Genomic DNA, 25,507 nt, shown 5'->3' on the forward strand with positions numbered 1-25,507 from the left:
ATATCCTCAAATGCATACATTAAGATGGAGATGTACAGGGCTTTGTAGTACAAAGAAATGAAAAAAGGGGAGCAAGGAGCAGGCACATTAACCGGAACACCTGTACATTATAATGCAACCAACTGCAATCACCCCTAGTAAAGTATCACCGTGGCGATTATTACTTTTGCAAATGGCTTGGAGAGATGTTATTCATCTGCAGACCATAGCTCGATGTGTTTGGAATGTGTTTTATTTTTTATTTGTATTCTTTTGGAAAAATATTACTGGCGTTCACGTTATTGTGTCCACTTCTTCTGCTTCTCTCAGACTGATGCCTTTTGTGCTACTGCTCCTCTATAACTCCTTAGAGTAAGACCCATAGAACAAAAAATACATTAGTTGGATATATATATATATATATATATCAATATGTATGTATGTACATAATTTTAAATATATCAAGCATTTCTTGGCAAATAGCACATCTGGCCAGCCAAAACATTTCATATCAAAATATAGTCGGTTTAGACAAGGATTCGGAAATACATTTAATCACACATAAATCGATTTTAATTACAGAATTTTAACTTATGTGACAATACTGTTTCAATTTCAGTTTCAATTATATTTTATCCCCAATATAAATATTTCTATGTACTAAAGAAAAGACAAGAAGGAAGAAAGGAAAAGGCGAACCCAGGATTAAAATGAGATCCAACATCTGTAAAATCCCAAATGCTTCCTTTTTGCCAGATGGTGAGCTCTGGTCTGGGCGTGTCCCAAAAATATACAAGAGTATGAATAATGCATCGGATATGACTTATTTCACAGTGTATCTCTGGATGTTCCTACCCACTCACGCATACAGAAAAACATACACACACAAGCACACGTGTACTCACATATTCACACACGGACAGATGCAAACATGCACCCACACCCTTGTGCCCACGCACACATACACACACACACAGTATAGATCATTAAAACAAGCCAGGGGTCCACATCTGCTAAATGCTCCCAGTTGTGTGTACAAGATGTTCATTGACAAAAACTACTTTTCTAGTCTATGTTGGCACCACATAAAAAAAACCAAACAACATAAGGTATAAGCTAAGTCATCCAAAATGTCCACATTTCACCATCACGATCTCCATTCAGTGAGCAAAGACAGTCAACTCATCTGTCATCTCTTGTGTGACTTTCATGCTATTTCATAATATCCGTCCCGTTATGTGTATGCAGAGACATTGGCGGCTATGGCCTTGTAAAAATCTCACCCGGCCAAATGAGAGAAAGGTGTTAAAAGCTAGAATCCAACGGACAATATGGCCTGCCTCAACCTCTGTAAAGTCACGACTCAAGCAATGAACTGTCATTAAAGAAACTTGGCTGGAATATAACCTTGGAATGCTTCATGGCGGCGACTGTAAAGAAGATGAAGGGGCTGACTTTTGAAAGGCCTTGTGACAAGTCTAAATCAAGCCACAAAGGTATAAAAAGAATCTTCAAGGAGCTGTCCCCTGCAGATTGGGCAGTGGCAGACAAAAAGACAAAAAAAAAAGGCCTTCAGTGAATTTTCCACTGGTTGTTCTGGGGTTTCTCATAGGGATTTTGTTCCATGATTAGCCCATGAAGTTGGGTGTGATGAACGTTCAATGCTGATGTTGTTACCATGCGGCCCTCGTGGAGTTTTCAGATGTTTCAGGTCTCTCACTGCGGTGACTGGAGATGTTATGGGTTATTTTATCTTTTATTTTTTATTATTGAAGGTCAGAGCCGATGTAAGTTTTGGGAGCCTCATTGGTGAACGGACAAAATATCTTGGGTGTAATGACTGGCCTCGGTTTCTTTAGCAACATAGATGTCAATGAACCTGCAGCAGAAGAAAGAAAGACAAAGACAAACGTGAGACACTAACTGTGAAGTTAGATCGTTTCAGACATGCGCCTTGTTATGCAAATGTGCAGACGATTTTCTGTGTTGTGTAGCCTTTTGAATTTTATGTCAAATTCCAACATTTTCCATGAACCTAATGCTATCGCATTAACAGCAGCAGCACAAAGCAGCCTTTATTGTCACTTTTGCCTGCTTGTGAAAAATTAACTTTTACTTTAGTAATCTAAATTAATTAGCAGATCCCTAGTGTAGTAGTTTACACACTTGCCTAACAAGCAAAAGATCCCCGGTTTAATCCCGGGAGGAGACACAAATCCCTTTGGGGTTGTGTCAGTAAGGACATCCAGTGTAAAAATCTGCCAAATCAAACATGTGGAGCTACCTGCTGTGGTGACCCCTTGCGAATTAAGGGAGCAAGTCAAAAGCAGCTTTAATTAGATTATGGTTCCTGTGCACAGAGGAAAAGAAATAAACGTAGTCTTGTTTTTAATCATGTAACAACTAAATTAGCGTTTTCACTTCAGTAAAAAAAGAAAAAGAAAATGTGCCCTGATTTTTTTTTAGGGCATTCACTGCCTAACTGTGAGTATCAGAAACGCCTTTTCTTGGTGTCACATTTTTGTCAGGGCCAAACTGCAGTCCTCATTATTTTTTTAATCAAAAACAAAACCAGTTTAGTTAACAACAAAAACAGCCAATATACAGATTCAAAGGTGTTAAAGGAAAAAAAACTGCAAGACCAGCACCACCACCCACCCACCGACTTCCCTCCTTCCACTTTAATTTTCATATCCATGTCAGCTCCAGAAAAACACTTTACATACAGAATATGAGCCAATTATGAATTTAACGAGAGACTCAAATTAAGGTCTTGTCATTCTTTGCCTGTGCATTGTCTGACATTATGAAAACAGGCATCAGGACTCTGCGTTAGGCACACTTCAACATTTGTTTTGTTAATTCCATCAAATAAATGACAAATTTAATGAGGAATGTATTAATAGAACGTCCCTCACACTCAACGGTAACTGATTTATGCTTTGACATCCATCACCATTGAAGCCTGTGAGGGAACAGGAAACACCTTTTTTCCTGAATATAGTTACCTCTTTTCTTTTCTTTTGAAATCACTATCGCTTCCAGTGAACAAACACAGCACTGGTGTGACTCCACAGTTAATTATGCCACGTCTAAAAGGTAAAAAAAAAATCTAATTATATGAGTTATGTGAAGAAATGGGTTCATATGTCATATATTCTTTTCTAGGTGGAATACGTTTCACCTGCGGTGAAATTCTGCAGTTAATGGCTTAATTTAGCCAATCATTTGATCAAAAAAACCATTTGAATGATAATAGAATTCTGCCATGAATATGTTATATGGATGAATCCATAAATGTTAATACATAAATGATTCAGGGTGACAGTGGACAAATGTGACACCCCAGGACTGACCACATAAATCATTCAGACACTTAAATATGAGTTGGCAAATCCACACAGAATTGCACAAATTCCCAGGGCTGGCAGATAAATATTTATGACGCCCCCAATTCCCCCCTTTCTCCCCGTCTTTGGTAATTGTGCGTGATTCATTTTGTTTTCTCAGTGGAAGAAGGAAAATCAATCTTAGAATATTGGCTATGAGACACACGGCACGCAGATTCCAAATGCCTGTTTTGTTTTGGGGGGTTTTTCTGTAGAATATAAAAGGTTCAGATATATTCAGTCAAGTTCTCCGATGAAGATTTCAGTTTAGTCGTTACTTCATTTCCGGAGGGAAGTTTCTGGATGTGAAGCAAACCTGAGTCAGGCTAACTTGCTACCCACTCCAGTTTACTTGCTGACTTTAAAACAAGTGGTACTGATTTAGAGGGATTTAAAGTATAATTCTTTTCTTTCTGTTTTTTGAATCTATTGTGAAATCTTTTGTAGCTTTCCTCTTGGTTACTAAAAACATTCTTCCATGTAGACATGCTTTCGATATATGTCCTGAGAGAAAACTGAACTTGAACTTGAACCTTGAAGTAGCCGCTCCCTTTGATGTAGCCACAGAGGGGCTCTTTACTTTCAGTTCTTATGCATTTCAAAAAACTGCCAATAACTCATTGCATTGTTACATCAAAGTGACTCAGAAATTGTCCCAGACCTGGACCTTTATTCAAGCTCGCCATTGAACACATACCTGGAAAATACACTATGAAATGCATTCGAGGCAGGGCCTCTCTTATTTGCTGCTTCTTTTCAAAGTTAGTATTTGTGCTTTCTACAAGATCCAACAATCAAAACATCCTTGGTTTCTTCAAATGAACTGGAAACAGGGTTATGCACTCAGCATGCAAATTATGCAAAATAGCAGATAATCACAAAACTCATACTTGCTGTTTTTCCTCTGCATCCTACGACGGCTCCTTGGGCAAAGGCTGGAAAAGAAGAAGCAGAAGGTCACTAAGGAAGAGAGGGCCGGCCTTCATTTTATTCAGTTTTCCCTCAGCTTACTGGCCTTAGACGCAGAGCAGCATATGTCCATTTAAAAGCACAGATGGCACATCTTCCAATTATATCTAAGGCGAGACGAAGGAAGCTGAAGGTTATTTTGTTCTCTACCAGATTTTATGACCTCCGAGGACACTGCTTCTCCCCTCAACCAGAAAATACGATCAAGTAATGGCCAACGCATCATCTGCATTAAAGAGCAGAGGACCTCTCTTTTCTTCCATCAGTGGCGTCACACTTTTTTTTTCATCACATTAGCTGTGAGGCAGGGTGATAAACAGTGTTCCACTTTATTTCTTTGTGAACGGAACTTCTTGCCGCCCACATTCATCTCAAGGAGGACACGACAACATGCTGTTTTCCCCTCGACCATAGGAGAGATACAGCTTCCTCGCTTTCTTAATATTGGTGAATGAGCCACTTTTGTGCAGATAATGACTCGGCTAATCATAATCAGAAAGCTAATGGTCTGTTTAGCCAATCAGAGGAGCTAAGGCGAGACGGCTGTCTGGGCTGTGCATTGGCATTCCCAGCAGCCGCTGCTTTCCCTTCGGCTGTGCCAGGCTCGCAGCACTAAGGCAGACTTGGTATTCCGCTGCCTGCTCGGCCGGTCCTTCTGTGATCTGTCTCTCTGTCTGTCTGACCAGCCGACTGGCCCCCGCGCTGTCGAAGAAATTCAGTCCTCTGAAGAGGCGCTGATCCATCACATCTCTCCAGCAGCATGTCATCTAAATGCTAAGTACTTCCACTGCATCTTTAAATCAAAACAAGAAAAGAAATGAGCACGGGAGGTGAGCGCTTGGAGGGGATAAAAGCTTATAAGGGCACAATAGAATCTACCAAGCAAACCCTTAGCTTTTTGATTACATTCATTTTCAAAGGAGAGGAAATGTGGGAGGGGAGAAACTGAGTGAATAAGCATGAGAGACCCTGTTATACTTTTAAATGTTCAAGGAATACAGAGAAGGCATGGTTTTTGCCCCTAAACAGTCCCTCAAAGAATATAATTTTGTTGTTTTAGTCCACTTCAAACATCATCATATATGTGCCCGAGCCACTCCCGCAATAAGGACTCCCTCCCGCTCCCCCATCTCCCCGTCTGAGCCCAAGTCTTTGCTATCGATTGGAGCGATTCCTGAAGTCAGGGCAAGTGCTGAGGCGGCAGAAGCGGCCGACACTATTAACTGCTCCTACTAATTAAAAGGGTAACAAGGTGAGTTTGGCCCCGCGGGACAACTGTGCAAGAGACGGGGCTGTTGGCCCGCCATGCACACCGGTAAACAGTGCTTAGCGCCTATGGTGTTTACAAGACAGAAATCCAAGGACATCGAAGACATATTCATCTCCCGCCGGCACAAGGGATGGGGGGAGATTTACAGATAAAGAGTGAGAGAGAGAGAGTATGCGCACTAACAAGCGCTTTGCTAATTGCTTATATTGCGGTGAAATTGAAACATTTGGACCTCGTCTCTGAGCTCGGGGTGCCCTCGTTTCATCATCACTTGTAAACACTGAGCACTGTGCATAAATGATAAAGTTTCCCAGTTCAAATGAGGTGTGCAGCACGGATCTTTGAGAGGGTGCCAGTGGAGACTGGCAACAAAAAAATAATAATATTAAGGGATTCAATTAACGTCGTTCCTTATCATCAACACAACATATTTTAGGATCAAAGTATTTTTGAGATACAGTATGCCTCGCATTACCCAAAATAAAATCATCAGCCAAGGTAGTATTGCAACTCACAGAAACCTCTGTAGCTGAGACGAAAAGCCACTGCAGGCACAGCAGACGGCTTGTTTGCTCAGTGCTCAAGGGGAAACAATGCAGAGGCTGCATATTTGGTGGCACTTCGAGCTGCAAAATTGTCACCAACAGCACAGCGTGTCATTGTAGAGAGAGGTGCTATGCTGCGCCATCACTGCAGTAAGTAAGAATCTTTCCCTAGGGGTCTCTCCTAACAAGTGGACTCCTGCACAGGACTTAGCTGGGTTCATCAACCGGAGCCTCAGAAAGGTCCCAGTCATAACAATTCACTGGAGCTTCTGCTGTTATTAGCCATAGCCAGAGCTTACTGAAGAACCTGGGTGGATGGTTCACACTCACCGTGTGAGCCTGATGTACTGAAGCATCAGAGCATCACACCCAGAGCTGCCTCAGAGGAAAAAACCTGATTAGTTTCCAAGCAGCATGTTCTGTTTGTTGCTTTATTTCTGACGTGCCATCTGCAGAAAAAAACCCCTCTATTTTTCAAATCTTCTAATTAAGTTTTGCTCTTTAAAGCAGGATTTAATGAATTCATACAAAGCAAGCTATAGCCACAAAATTGGCATGATCCGGAAGACTTGAACCATGTGGCATACACAAACACTACAGAGAACACAGATTCATGTATTCACTTATGAAAATGTTAAATAAATGAAAACAAATTCAGAATTCATGTTCAGTGCAAAGTAGAACACAAATCAAGCGTATTTTAACAGCCTGTGTATTGATTTTGATGCTGTAAAGAAATTCATGAGGCCCCCAGAGAAAGATGATAAGACACATTTAAAGTTTCAAATGCTTTGCAAAGAGGCCAGCTGGAATACAAAGTCTTTACCATCAGCTAAAACTTCACTAAGCCATTATATTGTGCTTTATATTAAAGTATTAACTGCAAGACTGAGTACATATACTGGTGAAAAAGTGTCAAAAATAAAAACTATATATCATATAGGTAGATGGTGCTGCATGCATTAATTACAATTAAAAACATATTAACAAATGTACTTGAAAAACAATGTTCTGGGCTACTAAATCAGCATTTGAGTAATTGTATTTGCTTTCTACCACTGGAAACAGGCCTGGGGTTTGTTTTGAGGATGACTACAGCATTTTAAATTAGATAGAAATGTTAGCTTGTAGCCGGGTGCATCATGGGGCTGCAGCACTGAACAATTTATTAAAAATACATACACTAAAGATCCAAAGGGCTCAAAAACATCCTAGCTTTGAAACGGGATGCTGCTGAGCCTGCATGTCCGGTCTACGCGAGAGCTTTTCTGCATCACTGTTACAAAAAAACCCGTGTTGGTGCCCTTTGGCTTTGACAAATTTACACCAGACAAAACTCTGGAGGCAGGCAGAGTGCAGGCTAAAACACAAATGGCAGTTCAAAGCTTGCCAATGACAGAACTTCAAATAGGGGAGCCGGGTACAGTGTGCTGAAAGTGACAGCAGAAGGGACCGCATTCACTCTGGACTGGAAAGAGAAGGGGGCAACATGCGCCTGGCAAAGTCAAACTGACAAAAGAACTCTTTAATAGATAATGGCAGTACCAGAGGAGGCAAAAACAAAAACACAATGTGTTACTTTATTATAGCATGTAAATGAATACCACAGGAAACACTATAAACTGAGAATGTGATCATGAAGCGTCCTGCAGAATTCCTGCACAATAACACAACACCTATGATAACACAAATGGAAAAGGAAATGGAATGGTGGGAATATATTAGCTGTTTCTCTGTTTTCTGAACATCTCTATCAATCTAGCCTATTTCAATACATTTTCGGCATCTCTCCCCATGCTATCTGCTCAAGACTGATGATCGTGCCACAGCGTGTGACAAACAGATGAGGAGAAACCAAAGAAGCACATTTTTCTTTTCCGCTTGATAAATAGAAGATCTGCAAATGAAACTGAAATAAATAGTATATTTGCTTATCAAGTGTAACCTCTGTGTACTATGCATTTGCTCGGCAGGGGCACCCGAGCGTTCGAACATCAGTCATTTTATAAATGTACATCCAAAGGCAAAGCAGCCCAGCTACAGTGTGTTATCCCCGATGATCCAGAGAGGGCCTGTCAGATACAATATGACAGGAGTACCGTCAATTCACAAGCAGAAATGGGTACGAAAGCCTGGAGGTGGGCCAGTAAAACATAAAAGCTAGACCCCATGCTCTTTTGTCTGATGTATGTATCAAAGAAACAACGGCGGCATGTTCCTGTCATTCGATTATGAGTGAATTAAAAAGAACAGTTTTAGTAAATTACAGATTTCTTGTGGCAGACAGCAGTACTACTACAAAAGCAGTGAAATTTAAACCCTGTTTCATTCAAGCGAGCACACTAGAATTTATTTCAACAGTTTGTTTTTGCATTATTGTTGGAATTTTACTTGCTGCTGCACAGAAATTAAATAATTTCGGCACTGAATGAGACTGAAAGCCAGCAGAGCAATGAAGGACATGGTGCACAGCATGCATATCTAATATCTGCAAATGTTCCAGGCCTGGTTTTTCAGTGCAGTTTGAAAATGCAAACATTTTTCTAATGACAACCAGTTTTGATTTTCTGAATCATTATTTTCTTTCTGTAATAGACCCGAGACCATTTCCTCTTATTGGAAGAACATTTTACTGTATGTTTCCTTCTGAGCCTTTGGCGCAAGCAGTTGCTATTACAAAAATAACCTACTTTACTTCTCTTATTATGCATTTTATTTGGGCTAAACTAATGCTGCTGGTCACAGTGCTACAGCACCTAATCAAAGAGATTCCATCATCACAACCACCTTTATCTAAAGATGGTGCCCCACTGAGAGTGAGTCGGTTTGAACAGATTCCAGAGGCGACAAAGAAGAAAACAAAAAAGAAATAATTTACATATCCTAAAAAAATACAGTGAAATCATATAAAATACAAGTGCAAAGTTATATGCTAATGAAACTGCAAGTAAAACTAAACCAACACTGAAGGACCTCTTGAAATAGAGCTTTTATTCTCAGTAGGGCTAGTTGTTTTGATAAAGATTTTATAGCAACTAAAGCGATTATAAAGAGTTCTTATAAAAATGTAATTACATGTACAGATGAAAGACAGGCGGCTAATTTGAGCCTTCAGCACAGCAGCCAGCTCTGCAGCATTTACTTTACTTTTGAAAACGACTTTACCGAGTATTATGGCGTAATGCAGCTTGTGTGTTTGACACATATATACTCCTTTTTTTCTACAGAGACAGCACTTCACTATAATATATCAAAACAGCCACTGTTTTTGGTTTGTTCTTGTTCTTATTCTTTGTGTTATTATTGCTTCAGAGACAGCTATGACATTTTTAAAGAAGGCTACACTTAAATGACTGTGAAAACGTCTTGTATCTATCTTGGTTTATTAATTATTTTAAAAAAGAAAAAATGCTTCTATGTTCTTCTTACTGTGAATCCTATCAAGACCAAGAGACATCAAGGTGTTGGGACATCTCTCAGTACTTCCTGACCTTCACACTTTGTCTGTAACACCTAGTCGTTGCCTCCAACTGAAGACAGAAATCTCAGCTCAGCTCATAACTGCGCAGCCACATTGAATATCACTGTAATTTTAGGAACCTCATACCCTAAAACAGGATAGTGTGACAGTGTATGATCAAGTGAATAAGTAATCACTCAGCCGTAGAGACCATATGACAACCATCAGTTGAGAGGGAAAAAATGAGTAATCCTCAACTAGAAAATCTCGAAATGTTCAAATGCGTGGCTTGCTAGCAGATAGCAGTTTGCACGGAACATGCCACCTTGTCTGCAAATAGTAAACAGCTGCTCTCTGAGCATTAGTAAAATTGTGAAAAACAAGATGCAAAGCAGAAATAGACTGCAAAGCAGCTTTGAGGCACAGCTTTTACTGTGAAGGAGAAATGTTCTCTGTTATCATATGAGTTGGTGTCTATCATGCAAACTACAAGCAACCGCTCTAATCTCCAAGCAAGCAAATCAATGATAAGGAGATTCTTGCTATAGCATGAACAGGTCGAAAATCGGTCAGACATTTTTCCCTCATGTCCAGTATGGTAGTCAAAGGAGTCCAATATGGTAGGCTAATTAGCTAACTGAAACTAGTTAGCTAAATATGCTGGAAGCATGCTCACCAAACTTTCAACTGCTCAGCAAGTCATGTTAGCCCGTATGCTAGAAAATACATTCAGTCCAGTGGTTTAGACTAGTTGAGGGGAAAGCTTGAAGCTAGCTACATGTAGCAGCTTACTTGTAACCTACCTGCTAATTGCATAACTTGGATACTACTCTCAGTTTTGGTGATCTATGAGCATTTCTGGCTGTGGTGTATGACAAGCTGACTTAAAATAAAACACACTCTCTCTCACACAGTGCCCATAGAAAAAGTGTGTTATAACTGTATCATAATAATTCTGGGACAAGAATGAGGGTCTGTGGCACAGGAGAATGATATTTATCTGACTTTAGCTCCACCTGTTATTAGGATAATTCATTTTTGGTGGTTATCGTGAGATTTATCATGTATATCATGTTCTACCTGTAGGGTTGAGATAATACCACCTGCTTCTCATGTTATTTGAATAATTAAGTGTTATAAATGAAATCAAACACACTCGGTAGAATTATATTCACTGGAAAGGTGAAACAATGACTGCAGTGTTAGTTTTCACCAGCTGTTTGGAAAAATAGAACACCATTTGAGATAGATGACATGCTTTGACATTTTTTGGCAGTGCACCTGAGGCTCAGTTGTACTGTTTTTTTGTTGTTCCTATTTGGACACAACATCCTTTTCTAGCCTCTTACACTAATGATTCCAAGCCATACAGAGAACTGTCATCTCTACCGCAGGTCTCCAACCTCACCAACTAATCAACAATTTATTTCAAGAAGCTGCAGAGAAATAGTTGTGTCCCTGACAGAGCCTGGGAGTGTGTTGGGCTGCCTTTGAGAAGCAAACTCATTAGAAGTCTGTCTCTGGTCAGATGGGCTGCCAGCACAGCAGTGACCATGGCGACACGTGACTTGGCTGCCTGGTCCTTTGTCGTAGACACTGAAGCCTTTATAACTGAGGTGCTAGCAAGTGTTACATAACGACACTGTGGAACTACATCATCTGTCCATGTAATTTTCTCACTTCTTATGAAAGAAGTGAGAATTTCATAACTCCTTCATAACTGGACGGGAACATTTGAACTGACACAGTGCCAAAAATCTAGTTTTATCTGTTTGTTTTGCCCTTTGGTGTCATATTTGGAATGTTTTCTAGCCAAACACCTGTTTTTCTTTGCTCTATTTCTCATAAAGGCACACCTTTTACTTATTCCTTCCTGTACAAATCAAGATTTTTGTGTCATGGCATCCTTTCAAAAAGCCGGCAATGCTAACTGGCTATGATGTCTTTATGTTTACAGCAACACTGGCAGGACTACACAGACTGCGCTGGCTTTTTTTTTTTTTTTTACCATGGCTGATGCTGGAACAAAGAGCACATAGCTGGAGGAGGGCCACCAGAGCAGAAAAAAAGAGAAAATGCTAAAAAAAAAAACATGCAAGCTTCTCTGACCTACTGGGTCACTCAGTGTGTGTACGTCTGTGCGTATCCTGTTCATTTTGTAACCCTCCTCATTTTGCCAAAAAATGCCCAACTACGACTGGTCGAATCCCCTCCAGGCCACACACTAGCCCAGCAATGGCATTTGTTGTGTGGGTGTATGAAGATTTTTGGGGTATTTTTTCCCCACCAACCATCGAGTTATTGTCTGTGGGTCGAAATGCGCACGAGTCTGCAGTCTGACTATGATCAAATCAGGATTTCAAGTACTTACATTTCATACTTTAAGCTCCCGCTAGCCTGTGAAGTAACAATATTCAGGAAAATAGTCCTATCTTTTTTTTTCCGCACTGAAGAAGCATTTCTGATATGCAGAATTTCAATTTGAGCCCATCACTTTGCAAACGCAAAGCATTAGCAAAGGCTGATATTAGAGCTCAGTAGTGCTCTCAACAGAGCTCTCGCCAAGCAGAGAGCAAGTGATGCAATCTCACAAGCCTCTCACTTGCCTAAAAGGAGTAAAACTAATTTCACTGTCCTAAATTCTCCCTGGCTGTCTTGTCAATTTTCCACCTTATGAACATTTCCAGCTTCCGTTCAATAGCACAGACCCCGGCATGCAACTGTGCTCTTGTGTAACCCCGCAATTTAAATCCACCCCCCACCCCCCCGTGTCCCCGTCAAGTGTATGAAACCAACCTCATAACACCCCACCCCAGCCCTCCTGAATTGCGCTTTCCACCTTGGAGAATATCATATGTAGACCTTTCAGCAGCTCACTAGTGAAGACAAATTGCAAGCTTGTTTGGAGGGGCCTCTAGAGAGTGATTCATATTAATGGCTAGCTGGCAGTGGAGAGCGGGCTGCATATGCAAACTCCATTAGCAGGTTAGGCTGGAGTGTGTGACCTGGCAGTGCCACCATGAGCTGCACTCACAAGAGGGCGGGCGGTAAGGAGGAGGCTGAGGTGATGGGAGGTGGTTGTGTTTATAAAGAGCTGCAGGTGCAGTGACATGTGTCTAATATGGGAGTGTCTATATATTGCAGTAAAACTGACAAATCACTTAATTAATGTGTGTTACAATAGTTAGACTTTTTTTTAAGGTTTTATTATACCTGTGACGCTGACACTGCAACTCCAAAAAATGCATCACGTACAGTCAGCATATAAAAGTGCAATAATTTTTTAATTAAAGTCGACAGTCTACACTGCTGAAGCAAACAAAGAGTTTCTCAAGGCAAAGAAATTTTCCATGACAGCATCAGCCACCTGATCTCAACCCAACGGAGCACGTTTTTCAGTTACTGAAGGTAAAAAGACGCACAATCAAGCAGCAACAGCAGCTACATAAAGACCTGGCAGGTTATCACAAGGGAGGAAACACTCCATGGGCTTTAGACATCAGTCAGTCATTGCCTGCAAACAATCTTTATATTTTTTTTGTTTGTCCAGTTTCTTTTGAGACTTTGAAAATGGCTAGGTGGCTGGCAGGGTGTATTTAAAATGGCTGTTAATGGTTCTTAACGGTTAATGTAATACTTTTGTTAAACCCCTTGAATTAAAGCTTTTAAGCTGAAAGCCACTGTGTGTGTACAGCCGCAAAATTCCTGTCATCCAGGCACTGTATATGGAGCATTAGTGCACAGATTTGTGTATTTTCTTTTATATAAAAAGGTTCTTTCAACATTATCATTATTATTAATAATAAATAATTATATAATGCATGAGGATATACACATATATATATTCTCTTTAGATACTGTATTTGAGGTAAAGAACAAAGACCTCAACAACTAATGAAACATACTAACATTTTTAACATCTAGTTGCCCCAAAAATGTCAAGTATTGAAAGTAGGGAAGGCCATGGGGTTGTTAAACTAAAAAGAGTTTATCCTCATGGGAGCACTAGTGTGCAGCATCAAATTAACGGCAATTTGCCTGTTTGATTAGATTTCTGGTATGCAGAGTTTGTATTTTGGCCTGAGGGTGGTCCAGAATAGATTATAAATTTTATTATCTACATTCGGGCCTGATATTTGAACTAGAGGAAAGGTCACCGCGTACACATACACGCACACACACAAAAGTCCTATTCTTTTTGAGGACTGTGTAGATTCATATAAAAAAAAGAGTTTCCAGTGTTGACCTGCACAGTTCATTATTTGACATCAGTCAAATAGTTGTTGAGATGTCTCTGTCTGGGCGAAAGTGATAGGCTGACAGGTTGACGTCTCTTCCTTTCATTAATGAAAGCAGCACTCCATAGAAACTAGCTTGAGCTGGTTGTAGGGCTGCCACAAACAATTACTTTGATAGTCGACTAGTCACCGATTATTATTGCGATTAGTCGACTAATCAGATCATGCATCCATTGGATGTACAGCTACAGCTTATTGCACCAGCAGCATCTGCTCTTATATAACTATCATTAGCTTACAGCTTTAAGTGTTTAAGGTATGTGATAACTAAAACTAAAGACGATGAAAGATGCTGCTGCACAGAAATTAAAAGATGATAGTTTATTAAATTTCAATGAAATTTGCAGATTGTTTCTGTGAAGTTTAATAAACTCCTTGCTATATTCTCCAGCATCTCACACTTCTGATAATCAGCTGTCTGCTTGACGTTTATTCAGCTGTGTAAAAACTATAACTTTAATCTCAGCCAAACCGATTTACTCAGGAACAAATAAAATACTAAAAAAAAGCCAAACAATAACATTTTTAAGTTACCTAAGTGACTTATATATGTTTAACCTGAGTAGCGAAAGACAGCGGCAAAACGATTTGCCGGGAGTCCGGTGTTCTCACGGGCTCTAGTGAGCCTTGCCCCTGGGCTAGCTATCGAGCTGGTGGGTAACAGATGTCTCCGAAAACGTCGGAGCACTTTTGAAAATATGTGGTGTCTTGATAAACTGAGCAGATATTTGAGGTTTACACAGCTACATTCGCACCTAAAAATATTTTAAACGTTTATTTTGTGACCCAGAAAGAATAATAAGAGTAATAGAATAATATTAAAACTAACTAGCTGCCGCCATTGTTGGAAACTGAGCTGGGCTGCGCTATGAATTCTGGGACAAAGCTTCTTCTTCTTCAGGGTTTAACGGCAGCTGGCATCCTTGTACATGCAGTGCTGCCATCTTCTGTTTCAGTCCGTTATTACACTCTTAAATCCTGCTACTTATTCCTGCTTCTTTTGTGATCTTACAAAGCTTCAAACGACTATTAAATCAGTCGTCGACGATTTTGATAGTCGACGTAATCGTGACTAGTCAACTAATCGTGGCAGCCCTAGCTGGCTGACTGAATTCATATAGATTTGATAAGTTATTAGAAAGAGATTTCATACTGGACTTAGATATGAAAAAGAAAAAATGTCGGCTTCAATGTATAATTATTCTAACCACATTGTCTTTTATTGGATGCATGGCTTTCTGCATGATTTGCCACCATCAGGTAGATTTGTCACTTTGTTGTATCTGCTAGCTCCACCTACATCAAACCTGTGCACCTCAGCATGAATAAAGAGCCATTATCAGCTTTCAGAAAAACACACTCCCCGAATGCCAGTGTGTAATATGATTATTAACCACGTGAAGACAGATTGTCTCGCAATTAAAACCTCCTCTCTGCACTCTCCTTCTCCCAGATACTTGCAGATGTGGACAGACAGAGCTTGGCCGCAGGCCGAGAAGCAGCCAAGTCCTCCATCCTGTTCTCTCTCTTCATCCTTCTATCCCCCCTCCAGCCTGATCAATCCTCTTTATAGATTTCTCATTTTCATTTATCTTCCAGAATGTGCTTTCCTCCCATTTTAGGTCTTACAACAAATACTTCTTGATACCTCCTCTTTTCTACTGCCAAATCCTTCCTATCCCTGCCCCCTCAAAAATACATAACAGAAAAAACAAACAAGCAACCCCCCCCCCCCCCCCCCCCAAAAAAAGAAACCCACTGACATCACTTCAGATTAACTTCTTCAACAAAAATCTGCTCAGCAACAGCTAATTAAGAATGTGCAGAGGAACACATCATTTGCATTTTTTGTTTATGTATGTACAAAAAGCAAAACACTAACCTAAGTGTGCTGTCAGGATACATTACAGCACGGCGGGAATGCATGCGTGAAATCTGTCACAGCTGCCCAGGGCTGCTGGACGGAGGAGGCAGAGGAGCGAACAAGATGAAGAGACATCAAATGAGAGAGATAAGAGAGAGTGAAAATCAACAGAGCCGGTCAGAGGCTGACCTTTGGCCTTGTACCTGACGGGAAGGACAGCGGTCTCTCCTGCTCTGTCCATCTTGTCATCTCTTGCTGACAACACCAAGCTGTTTCACTTGCACTGCCTCTGTAAGTTATACCCCTCTGTTTCTTTCTGTTGACATAATCTTACCTGAGGCACATATCAGGCAGGTAAAAAAATGTATTCACTCTACTGGCATGAAGGTACAATCAAAATAGTGTTTGTCCATAAATATGAGCCTACTTCTTTGTATTGAGCCACTTACAGTTATTTAAATGATCCAATGAACTCATGTATGTTCTGTTGAAAGGAGATAGCTTAAAGGACATGGTATTCCACAGATACATACAAACTGGTACTTTGGCATTGGCGCTGTGACACAATGGGTTTATGCCAACATTGAGATTGGTCTCAGTTCCAATTTGTTGCGCATGGATGCTTGCACAGGACCTCTCGGTCTCATATTTGATTGTACTTTCACTGTAAATCCTTTTCCTACATGCAGAACTGAAGTCCTGAGTCCAAAGCAAGGTTTTTTAGATTGATACTCACTGACAGAAATTATGTTTTTATTCATTAAAAAAAGACTATTTTTCAGTGATTGTGTGTATTCAGTTTGTCAGACGAAGCAACTGTTATAAAGTTTAAGATCTGGAGTTAAAAACAAAAAATCCTGTTTTCATCCGAAGCATTGTCAAGAGATGCTAAGCATTTCTAGATATCTCATGCTACATTAGGCAACAACACTAGCTGGAGACTGCTGCAGCCAGAATTCTGCCAATCATGTGCAAAGAGCTTGATGATCTTGTCGCCTTTGAAAAAAGGGAATAGGTCTGCAACCATTTCCAGTCTGTTGCTGTCTAAAAGGGTTGCGCTTGACTAACTCAGATGGATAGCAATATGTTGGGAATCCGTCTGCATTTTTAAATTTAATGGCAATTATTTGCACATCTTCACTCTGAGAATGATTGAGAGTCCGAGGGAATGAGACAGGCAGCGGTTGTTTGGAGACAGGTTGTCTCTCCCCAGGCAACCTGCGCAATCCCCTTGTGATCATAAGCGATCGCCCAGAGGTTGAGAGGGTTGCACGTGACTTGTCAAAGAAAGGTTATCAACACCATATCTCCACAAGTCATAGCAGGAAGGTGGCCACCTGCTAAGAGAAATGCATTACATTGAATTGTACAGAAAGAATACAAAATTGCTCCATTTTCATGGAGCATAGAGCTGCATAGTGTGAAATTGCCTAGAGATATAGTGTGAAGCACACAGTGACAGAGAGACCTGTATCCATGGTGACTCTAATGTTCACTAAACAAGCAGTAATGTCTGGAGGGTAGATATTTTTCTTTATTCTTTGCTTTCAAACTCATTCATAATGATTATTCTTTTGCATTGATACAAAAAATATATGAAGTTAACCCTCGTGGAGACTAGCAATGCTCCTTGTGCATTGTTTCGCTGCTTAATCAAATGAGAATTAATCAGTGTTCAGTAAGCGATGCAGCACTGGCAGCTCTGAGGCATTGGATGCACTGTGAGAGGAGCCTACAGAGGACCAGATGACACCATATTGAGGGTTTTAAAAATTCAACATGTTTTGCATTCGTTTAAATCTCTAACAAAGTCAGAGAGAGGTCAGACACTAATGTTATCTGTCTGCACACTGCCTAATGCTTTGGTCAACATTTTTACATATTACATATATCTGTCTTGCATTTGCATTTGCAGACGTTTTCCATCAGCTTCCACCTTCTCCATAAAAACACAAAGACAGAATAATAACTACAGAACATTTGTTCCAAATGTGTGATTCACTTGCAGTTCCTAGCTCGTGTGATTTGGTGTCAGATTCAGATTTGACTGGCTTCAAATGATTTGTTTTAGCTTTGGGAGGAGATGACTGAGCCTTGGCTAGTGTGTTTAAGCCATTCTGTAAAATAATCCAGGATGTAGGAAAAAGAAAGTTTTCCACAAGTAGCCCGGGTAATATGGTACACTGCTTGCTTTCAGTGCAAATGTGATACAGCACAGGGCTGATCCAGCAGCTCTGGAGCTGAACATCTTATACTTAGGAGCTGCAGATCAGTAAAAACTAATGATGATTTCACTAATTTCATGAGATTTTCTTCCTATGCACCTCCCAACACATCTTTGCACCACTATTACTGTATATGCTACAGATTCAGGCTTCAGTGTTTCAAAAGTTTGAATTACCAAAATTCAAAACTCCTGTAAAAGTGTAAAACAAACCAGACTGAGGCCTAAAGATATCTAAAAAAATCTTCAAAGTTTGATCCCACAGAGAGCAGTGCTGCATGAATTTTCTGGCATCTTTGTTCCACTATTGATGCAGTGTTTGAAACCTGGATGCTGACCTGCTGTTTGACTGAAATATACTCCCTGTAGCCCAGGGCTCAGGCTTCACCTGACACTATCGGCTGGCGGGGGTTCGCTCATGCTGAAAATGTAGGCGCATTGCTGTTATGTGCATATGGCGTATATTAATGTCACGTCTAGTAAATTACCGTGACGGTCTTGATGCGACCACTGCCCCTGGTGCAGGTCCAGCCGGATCGGTTGAACAGGAGGCTGCAGACCTCCCCCTCCATGCAGGGAGCCATCTCACACCACTGACGGCTGCGAACAATTCGTGCTGGGAGGCAAAGAAAGACATCAGGTCAAAGAGGTAAATTAGACAGAGAGACAGATTCACAGAGCGAGAGAGAAAAACTGCGGAAAAAGTCAACTTTTTTTTCCCCATAACAAACAAATCTGTTGTTTTTATGCTCACCAGACACAAAGGTAACCTTATACGTTGATGTCTCTAAAAGCCTGTAGTATTTTAATGAGGTTCTTGTTGAACTAGCATGTCAGAATTGCCTGTGGTAGTAACCTTTACAGGCCAGCTGGCGGTCCATAAATTACTCTCTTGCTAATGCAAGCTTTCACTGCAACTGCACAGAAAGATTGCTTCCCCCCCTCTTCCCGTTTTGACATTTTTTTCTTGGTGGAAATTAAAACATAATAATGTTTCATTTGTTTAAGCTAAATTATACCCTGAGAAGTTGAGTCCAGCTACAGCTTGGCCATAAATTTGATCCTGTTACAAAATGCACACATCTTCAATTTTCTTGGCATCATCAGAGAGCAGATGAATCCATCTTTTTCCCCCACTGAGGTCCTAATTAGCTGGAGGCTGTGGTGGTGGTGGCATATCTCCATTGTGTTTTACAGGTGTAGCCACAATTTAGGCGATTATTTGTTTTTAGCCTGCCTACCTAAAGAGATCATAGCTTTTATACACTGGAGATCATTGTGGCCATATTAGAACGTGACAAATGACATGACGGAAAATTGGTCAAAAAACACACAAAACGCAGATTGTAATAACAGACAGGGGGCCTTTTTCAAAAATTATTATATATTATATATATTTTTGTTTTTTACATGTGTCTTGTTGTCCAGTAACTGTGGGAGGAGAAAACTGTGTTCATTTAGCATGGACAAATGCATTAGTAAAATTGATGCAGCAGCACCATGGGTTTTTCAGTCTACACATTCTTCTTGTCAAAACCTGATGCCAACAAACCCACAATGCAAATTGAACATTAACAGATCAGTGACAGATTGGGAATTGTTGAGGCGGCGATGGTGAATAATAGAAGGAAATGGATTGCAGATGTCTGGTTAGACCGCTTTTTTATTTATTTTTTATTTTTTGTTGCACTCAGCACCCCCAGATTTACACTTTCAAACTTGCAGTCTTAAGCCCCAATGGACAGTGACATTATTTGAGCACTTCTAGCAGGTTTTACTCAAAATAAACCACAAACAACACAGGCAGCTGTGTTCCCTACACAGTAAACCCACTTATGGAGGCATTTGGCCAACATGTTAGTGGCAGGCTAGCAGCTGTAATTTGGTTTTAGGCCCTCGCAAATGTCAAATGTATTATTTCTGATGTCAGTATTGCTATGGTGCTGGACTTATTGTTTTTAGACTTTATGCAGTTGTGACACAAATGACAGCTGCAGGGGTCTGTAAACCTTAAATTCATTTTTAGTAGCATTTTATAGATAGATTAGAGAGAGGAGATTACATATCAGAAAGGCAATCAAAAACAAGCCTTTCTCCAGTCTTCTTAAAGTTATTTGTTGGCAGAAGACGTCAGGCTGTCACAGCGTAACCAAGTGATGCTCCCATTCTCCCGCTGCAGCCTGACTGCATGACATTGAATTAACATTCGCCTGTCGTCGAGGTTGATAAGCACTGATTGTTCTTTACACAGCGTGCTAAAGCAACACTGAAAGGTTATCAGCTCTCTGCGGACCTGGCTGGGGCCACCGCTCCTGCCTACCCACAATCCCCCGGGGCAGCACATTGTGGAACGGGGTAACATGGTGGGCAAATTGAAAGAGAGGAACTACAATTCGCTGAATGTCCGGAGGAGAGCTGATGGTGGAACCGAGAGGGGAGCCGCAGAAGGGGAAGCGGAAAGAGGTGCGGAAAGGGAGGCCTTGTGACATTTTGCTGTGAGGTATTCCTGTCCAGGCCTTGTTAACGGTCTGAAATTGGTCTTTGGAGTGTCAGACCCCAACTGCTAGTCTGCAATAAAGATCTGCTGTCTTGTGGTATTTATCAAGCTGGCCGAATAGCACCCTCATGTATGTAACGCGGCACACACAATCACTGCTGTGTAAATACAAAGCCATTCTCCCTCAGCAAATAATGGATATTATTTACTCATCGTGGAAGGAGCTGTGCTTTTTTAAGCCTGCTCTCATAGTGTTGCCATGCAGCCAGGGAGAGACAGCAGTTCAACGAAACAATACATAAACCTGTCGTCGCATCGTACAGAACGAGCTTAAGAAGATAGTTTAGCTTTGCGACTGGATTCTGAGACAAAATGGTCATTTTGGCATCATCCTGAGTGGGGAAGAGGCAAATCTAAAGTGACCTTCCTCCTGACACAGCAACGTGCCGCGGTGAATTTTCATTTTCACAGCTATCCGTCAGGTGCAACAAAGCGTAGATTTATCAGTCAGTTGCAGATGTAGTTTTGAGTACATTACAGGGCCAGCAAAACTCAATTTCCAGGGCAAGGAATAAAAGCTGAGCTGGCAAAGCGGTGGGAGTGCTGACTAACCGTGGAGTGCATCAGGCCAGCCAACCCAGAGTCACGCAGGTTGGCTAAAATAAATGCAGTTTTCAGCTCCTGCTGTACTATCCGGGCACCCGATAGCTTGCCCTTGTTACTTTTTCAATGCCATCCATGACAACATGAGTTGATCTATGATGACTTGATGAGTCTCCTGGTGCTGAGAGCCGTGGATTGGTGACACGGCGTTAGGGGGGGATGAGAGCATTGCTGTGATAACCTCATGCACGACAACATCATGAATAACGCGAGCGGCAACAAAACGGCAGCGCTGCAGTTCGGCTTCAGCCTGTCTCCATCCATCAAACCTATCGCTCCCAAAATGCTGGCACGCACAATTGTAGACACATTAAAAAGCTTAGACGTTACAACCACCCACCCACCCACTAAGCTTCTGTGCTAAAGCTGTCTGAAAATATCTGTCTGCTGCTTGATTTCACCCTTCAGTATGCTTTACATGCTGTGGGTATAATAAACCTGGCTTGTTGGGTTACTCAACTGGTGCAAATTGCTGGAAATATTGTGGCTATCTTGGCATTATAGTTTTATCATGGTGTTTGAACAGATTTTCAGGCCTGTTTTGTAATGTTTTCCTGTTTGTTATGGTAACAGCAGAGATGAAACAGCTGGCTGTGGTGGCTAGAAGAGAGGAGGAGAGTGTCTCTGTCTGGCCGACACCTGGGTGGCCCGTCGTGTCGCAGTCGCTGTCGGAGTCCCACCCAGGGACCGCGGACGTCAAGCCAGGCTTATCAGCTGCCAGGGTCCCTGTCGGGGTACGGCTCTGGACCTCAAACTAGATCACACGTAAGACCATCTGTCCCCCCTGCACACGGTGCCAAGCCCTGCCCAGCGCAACACAACACTGCCAGACGAGACTCAGAGCAGGGCAGGAGGCACAACGGCGACTTCTAAACCAGACGCGCTGCTAATCTGATGAAATTCTGCCACTGCAGAAGAGCAAAAAATAACATCAAATTTATACTCAAGCCACAGGCAGCTCATTTAAAATGTATTCAGATGAAGAGAGAGACACTTTCTCACCAAGGACACACCAAAGGATTAATTGCATCGAAGAAAAAAAACAAAGTGACAAATGAATCACTAGAACAATTAATTAAGAGCATCTTTTGAAATGAAATAATGGAACTAATACTGATGATTCTTATGCAGCAGTAAACACCCTACAAGATTATAGCCAGTCATTAAAGCTGGGCACCAAAAACACTGTAACAGGTTTTTACAGGTTTTCGGGCTCATGTTAATTAAACTTCAATCACAGATCAATCTGCAACATTATCCTGACAGCATGGGCCTGATGGGCTGATGATCAGCCCGCCTACAAAATGTATCCACACATAATCATGTATTGTGTTTGTTGAGAATCCAGTTAGTTTCCTGTTGCAGTTTTTTGGGGGGGCTTGCTTTGCATTTCTGGTGGGTAGTGTTTTATTTGTGGTTGTTGACACAGATGGGAAGTTTACGCTCCACTGATCAGAAATCAATAAACCATTAGTAGAGTTGTACCATAAAAAAATAATTTTTTTATGTTTATGAAGTGGTTATAACCAATCTGGGTTAATCCATCAATCAACTGGCTTTTCATGAGCAACAAACTATTGGTCAATTACAGAGGGTCAAAATTAACCAGATGCCAAATATTGTATTTTCAGAAAATACCTGTTCCATATTATTGTAGGGTCTACCTTACAATGTGAAGCGCCTTGAGTTGACTGTTGTGATTTGCTGCTGTATAAATAAAATAAAATTGAATTCAACTGAAAATTTACACGCCTTTAACTACACAGGGGACAACTATCAAAGTTACAAATGCAACAGTGATACAACAAGACTTTTTATCACTTGTCATTAGCCTTTCGTCTTTTTCTAAAGCTGAATTTTGTCACTGCACCGAATCTTTTCTTGGCATCACTGTTGAAAGCAACGTTCCATAGAAAGTTCATTCAAAGGTAGTAAATTGCGCACTTAGACACACTAGTAATCAAACGCTTGTAGATTGCAGGGTGACTCCATTTCCATGAAAAACTATTAAATAAAAATCTTAAAGGTGTTTTTACTCTCTGCATAGAGGGCTTTTAATGTGAAACATCAGCACATCCTTTTTTTTTTAATTGCAATTGCAAATAAAAGAAACATTTGAACTCCTTGGTGAATAAAAATATTTCTCCTAAACAGAAAGAAAAAAAAAACAAGAGTAACAAATTCAATTCAATTAAAATTAACTTTACACGTTCTTTTGTGCTTATGCAACACTGAATAATCATGGCTGTGTTCCATATGAAAGATGAAATTGCTCATGAAACTGCTGCTGTGAAATATACATTCAATAAATATTAAAATGATCAAGATGAGGTAAATATGGAAGGAAGTGCTGTTAGCACTGCAGGCAAACTATGCCAACAACACTAGCAAATGAATGTCAGATCAGAAGCAAACATGTTTTTCAAAGTCACGCTTGTTTAAAACGAGGGCCTGGCTCTGTCTGCAGTTAAAATAAAGAGTACATCTAATCCTCTCGGCTATGCGTCTGCAATATAAATACGAAAAAAACCTCTGCTTTTGTTTTGTTTTGATGCTTCTTCTAAATCACTTCTTTTGCCCGTTTATTGTCAATAACGCTTTGACTGAGCGCAAAACGAGAAGCTTGAACCCAGCATATAAACGGTCTCCCTGCAGCCTCTTATCATGGTGGCCATCGAGCTTCATACGATTACCGTGTGATGTGGTGGCATGGCAACAACGGGCCACGCAGAGAAAGGGAGCAGGAGAGACTTGGGGAGCAGATTAGAGTGAGAGCAGGGAGACAAGCAAGGAAAAGCACATAATCCTCCTGTGTACAGTGTGCAGACTAAACCTGCACAACCCTGACATACAGCAGCACAAAAAGAGGGCAAAAAAGCTTGAAATACACCTACAAAAAGAGTATCAAAAGAAGTAACTTGCAGAAAAAAAGCCACTGCCCTTGCTGCAACATGTTCAGTGAAGTAAAAAAAAAAAAAAAAAACAGGAGGAACAACTCGGTAATATGTCATACTGCACAAGCAATGCAGCTACCGTCTAGGCTAATCAATTCATATATTCACAGGTAACAACAGACTTTATTCACTTTGAGGCTTAGATAGTTTTGTCGTTATGTAATTACTGAAGGCAGAATACAAGCAGGACGGCAAGGGAGATAAGAAGAATTGTCCAATTGCCTCTGTTAAGCCATCAGCTGCAGATTGTAGTAACTTTGAAAATGTCTCAGAGGTTACATCAGACTAAGCCTTGGATTTTAGTTTCGATTCATTACAGGAAACAGTAAAGGCCCTCAAATCCCAGAGCTTTTCGTGGTGATTATAACTCTGCCGATGACTTGATCCAATCTGTGCTCACAGTGTAAATTGCACGTATACACTCCAAAAGGTCAGCTGCTCACGGGGTCAAATGTCAAACTGTGCACTTTATCAGTGTGTAGTGTGAAAAGTCAATCTCCCAAAGTTCTGTGCACAGCAACCAAAGCTGACAAGCATCAGTTCTTTGAAAATCCAGTAACAGACAAACATAAATACGAATAACCCTCCACACTGGTCATACCTATTGGGTAAAAATGGATGTTTATCAAAGCTTCAGTTCTGACTGTAATCACATTACCACTCACCATAGCTGACAATGGAAATGTTGGAACATTATTCTACCTCAGGTGAAAATCAAAGGTTTTACTTCTATACTCTGTTGAGTGTATTCAGCTGTTAATTTTCCAGTGTTAAAACACTACATCTCCAAAACCAGTTATGTAGATGTTTGTAAAGGACATATCTAAAGTCTGAATTCACTCAATAAAGCTTCCTTGATCGCTGTCCATGGTGCTGATCGTTGAGCTGATCTAGCTTATGGATCCTGGTAGATGAACTGGCCTTTGTTCTATTAGGTCAGTCGCCTAATGTCTGCAATATCTTTGGGTACTAATTCATAATACATTATTTGCATGCTAACAGCTAAAGTTTTGATATCCTTAGATCTGATGTCTTTACCAGCTTTAATCACACTACTGGAAATAAAGGTGGACCGTGCAGGTTGTCGAGATATAACAGGATTTGACACTGTTGCATCTGTGACTCACACCTTTACAAAAATGCTCTATTACTTCCAAAAGACAAGTTATCCCCCCGCAAAAATAACCTTCCATATTTCTTATTAGATATTGAACGTGTAGATCCAGCTGCAGAAACCGGGGGAACTAGAGAAGACTATGACGTGGCAAAAATATATCCCACTAGAAGTGAACCAGGGACATTGCAGTTATTTGCTAATCATAAGTCAGCACACATCTTAATTTTTCAATCCTTGGTCTCAGCATTTAATAGCTATTGGTATTATGTATGAGCATG

At 40.7% G+C, this 25,507-nt stretch overlaps 1 protein-coding gene across 1 annotated transcript in view; it reads right to left on the bottom strand.

The window, feature by feature from the left end:
- Positions 1-517: 517 nt before the first annotated feature.
- Positions 518-25,507, bottom strand: part of LOC112432326 (chemokine-like protein TAFA-5) — a 33,731-nt gene continuing 8,741 nt past the window's right edge. Inside the window, exons 5-7 of the mRNA XM_076881526.1 lie at positions 18,487-18,614; positions 4,259-4,303; positions 518-1,858 (exon numbers count right to left, since the gene is read on the bottom strand). Of these exons, the coding sequence (XP_076737641.1) occupies positions 4,280-4,303; positions 18,487-18,614 (152 nt within the window). The 3' untranslated portion in view covers positions 518-1,858; positions 4,259-4,279. The remainder of the gene's footprint in view (positions 1,859-4,258; positions 4,304-18,486; positions 18,615-25,507) is intronic.

Source organism: Maylandia zebra, unplaced genomic scaffold (assembly GCF_041146795.1).
Source record: "Maylandia zebra isolate NMK-2024a unplaced genomic scaffold, Mzebra_GT3a scaffold17, whole genome shotgun sequence".
In the NCBI taxonomy this organism is placed as follows: Eukaryota; Metazoa; Chordata; class Actinopteri; order Cichliformes; family Cichlidae; genus Maylandia; species Maylandia zebra.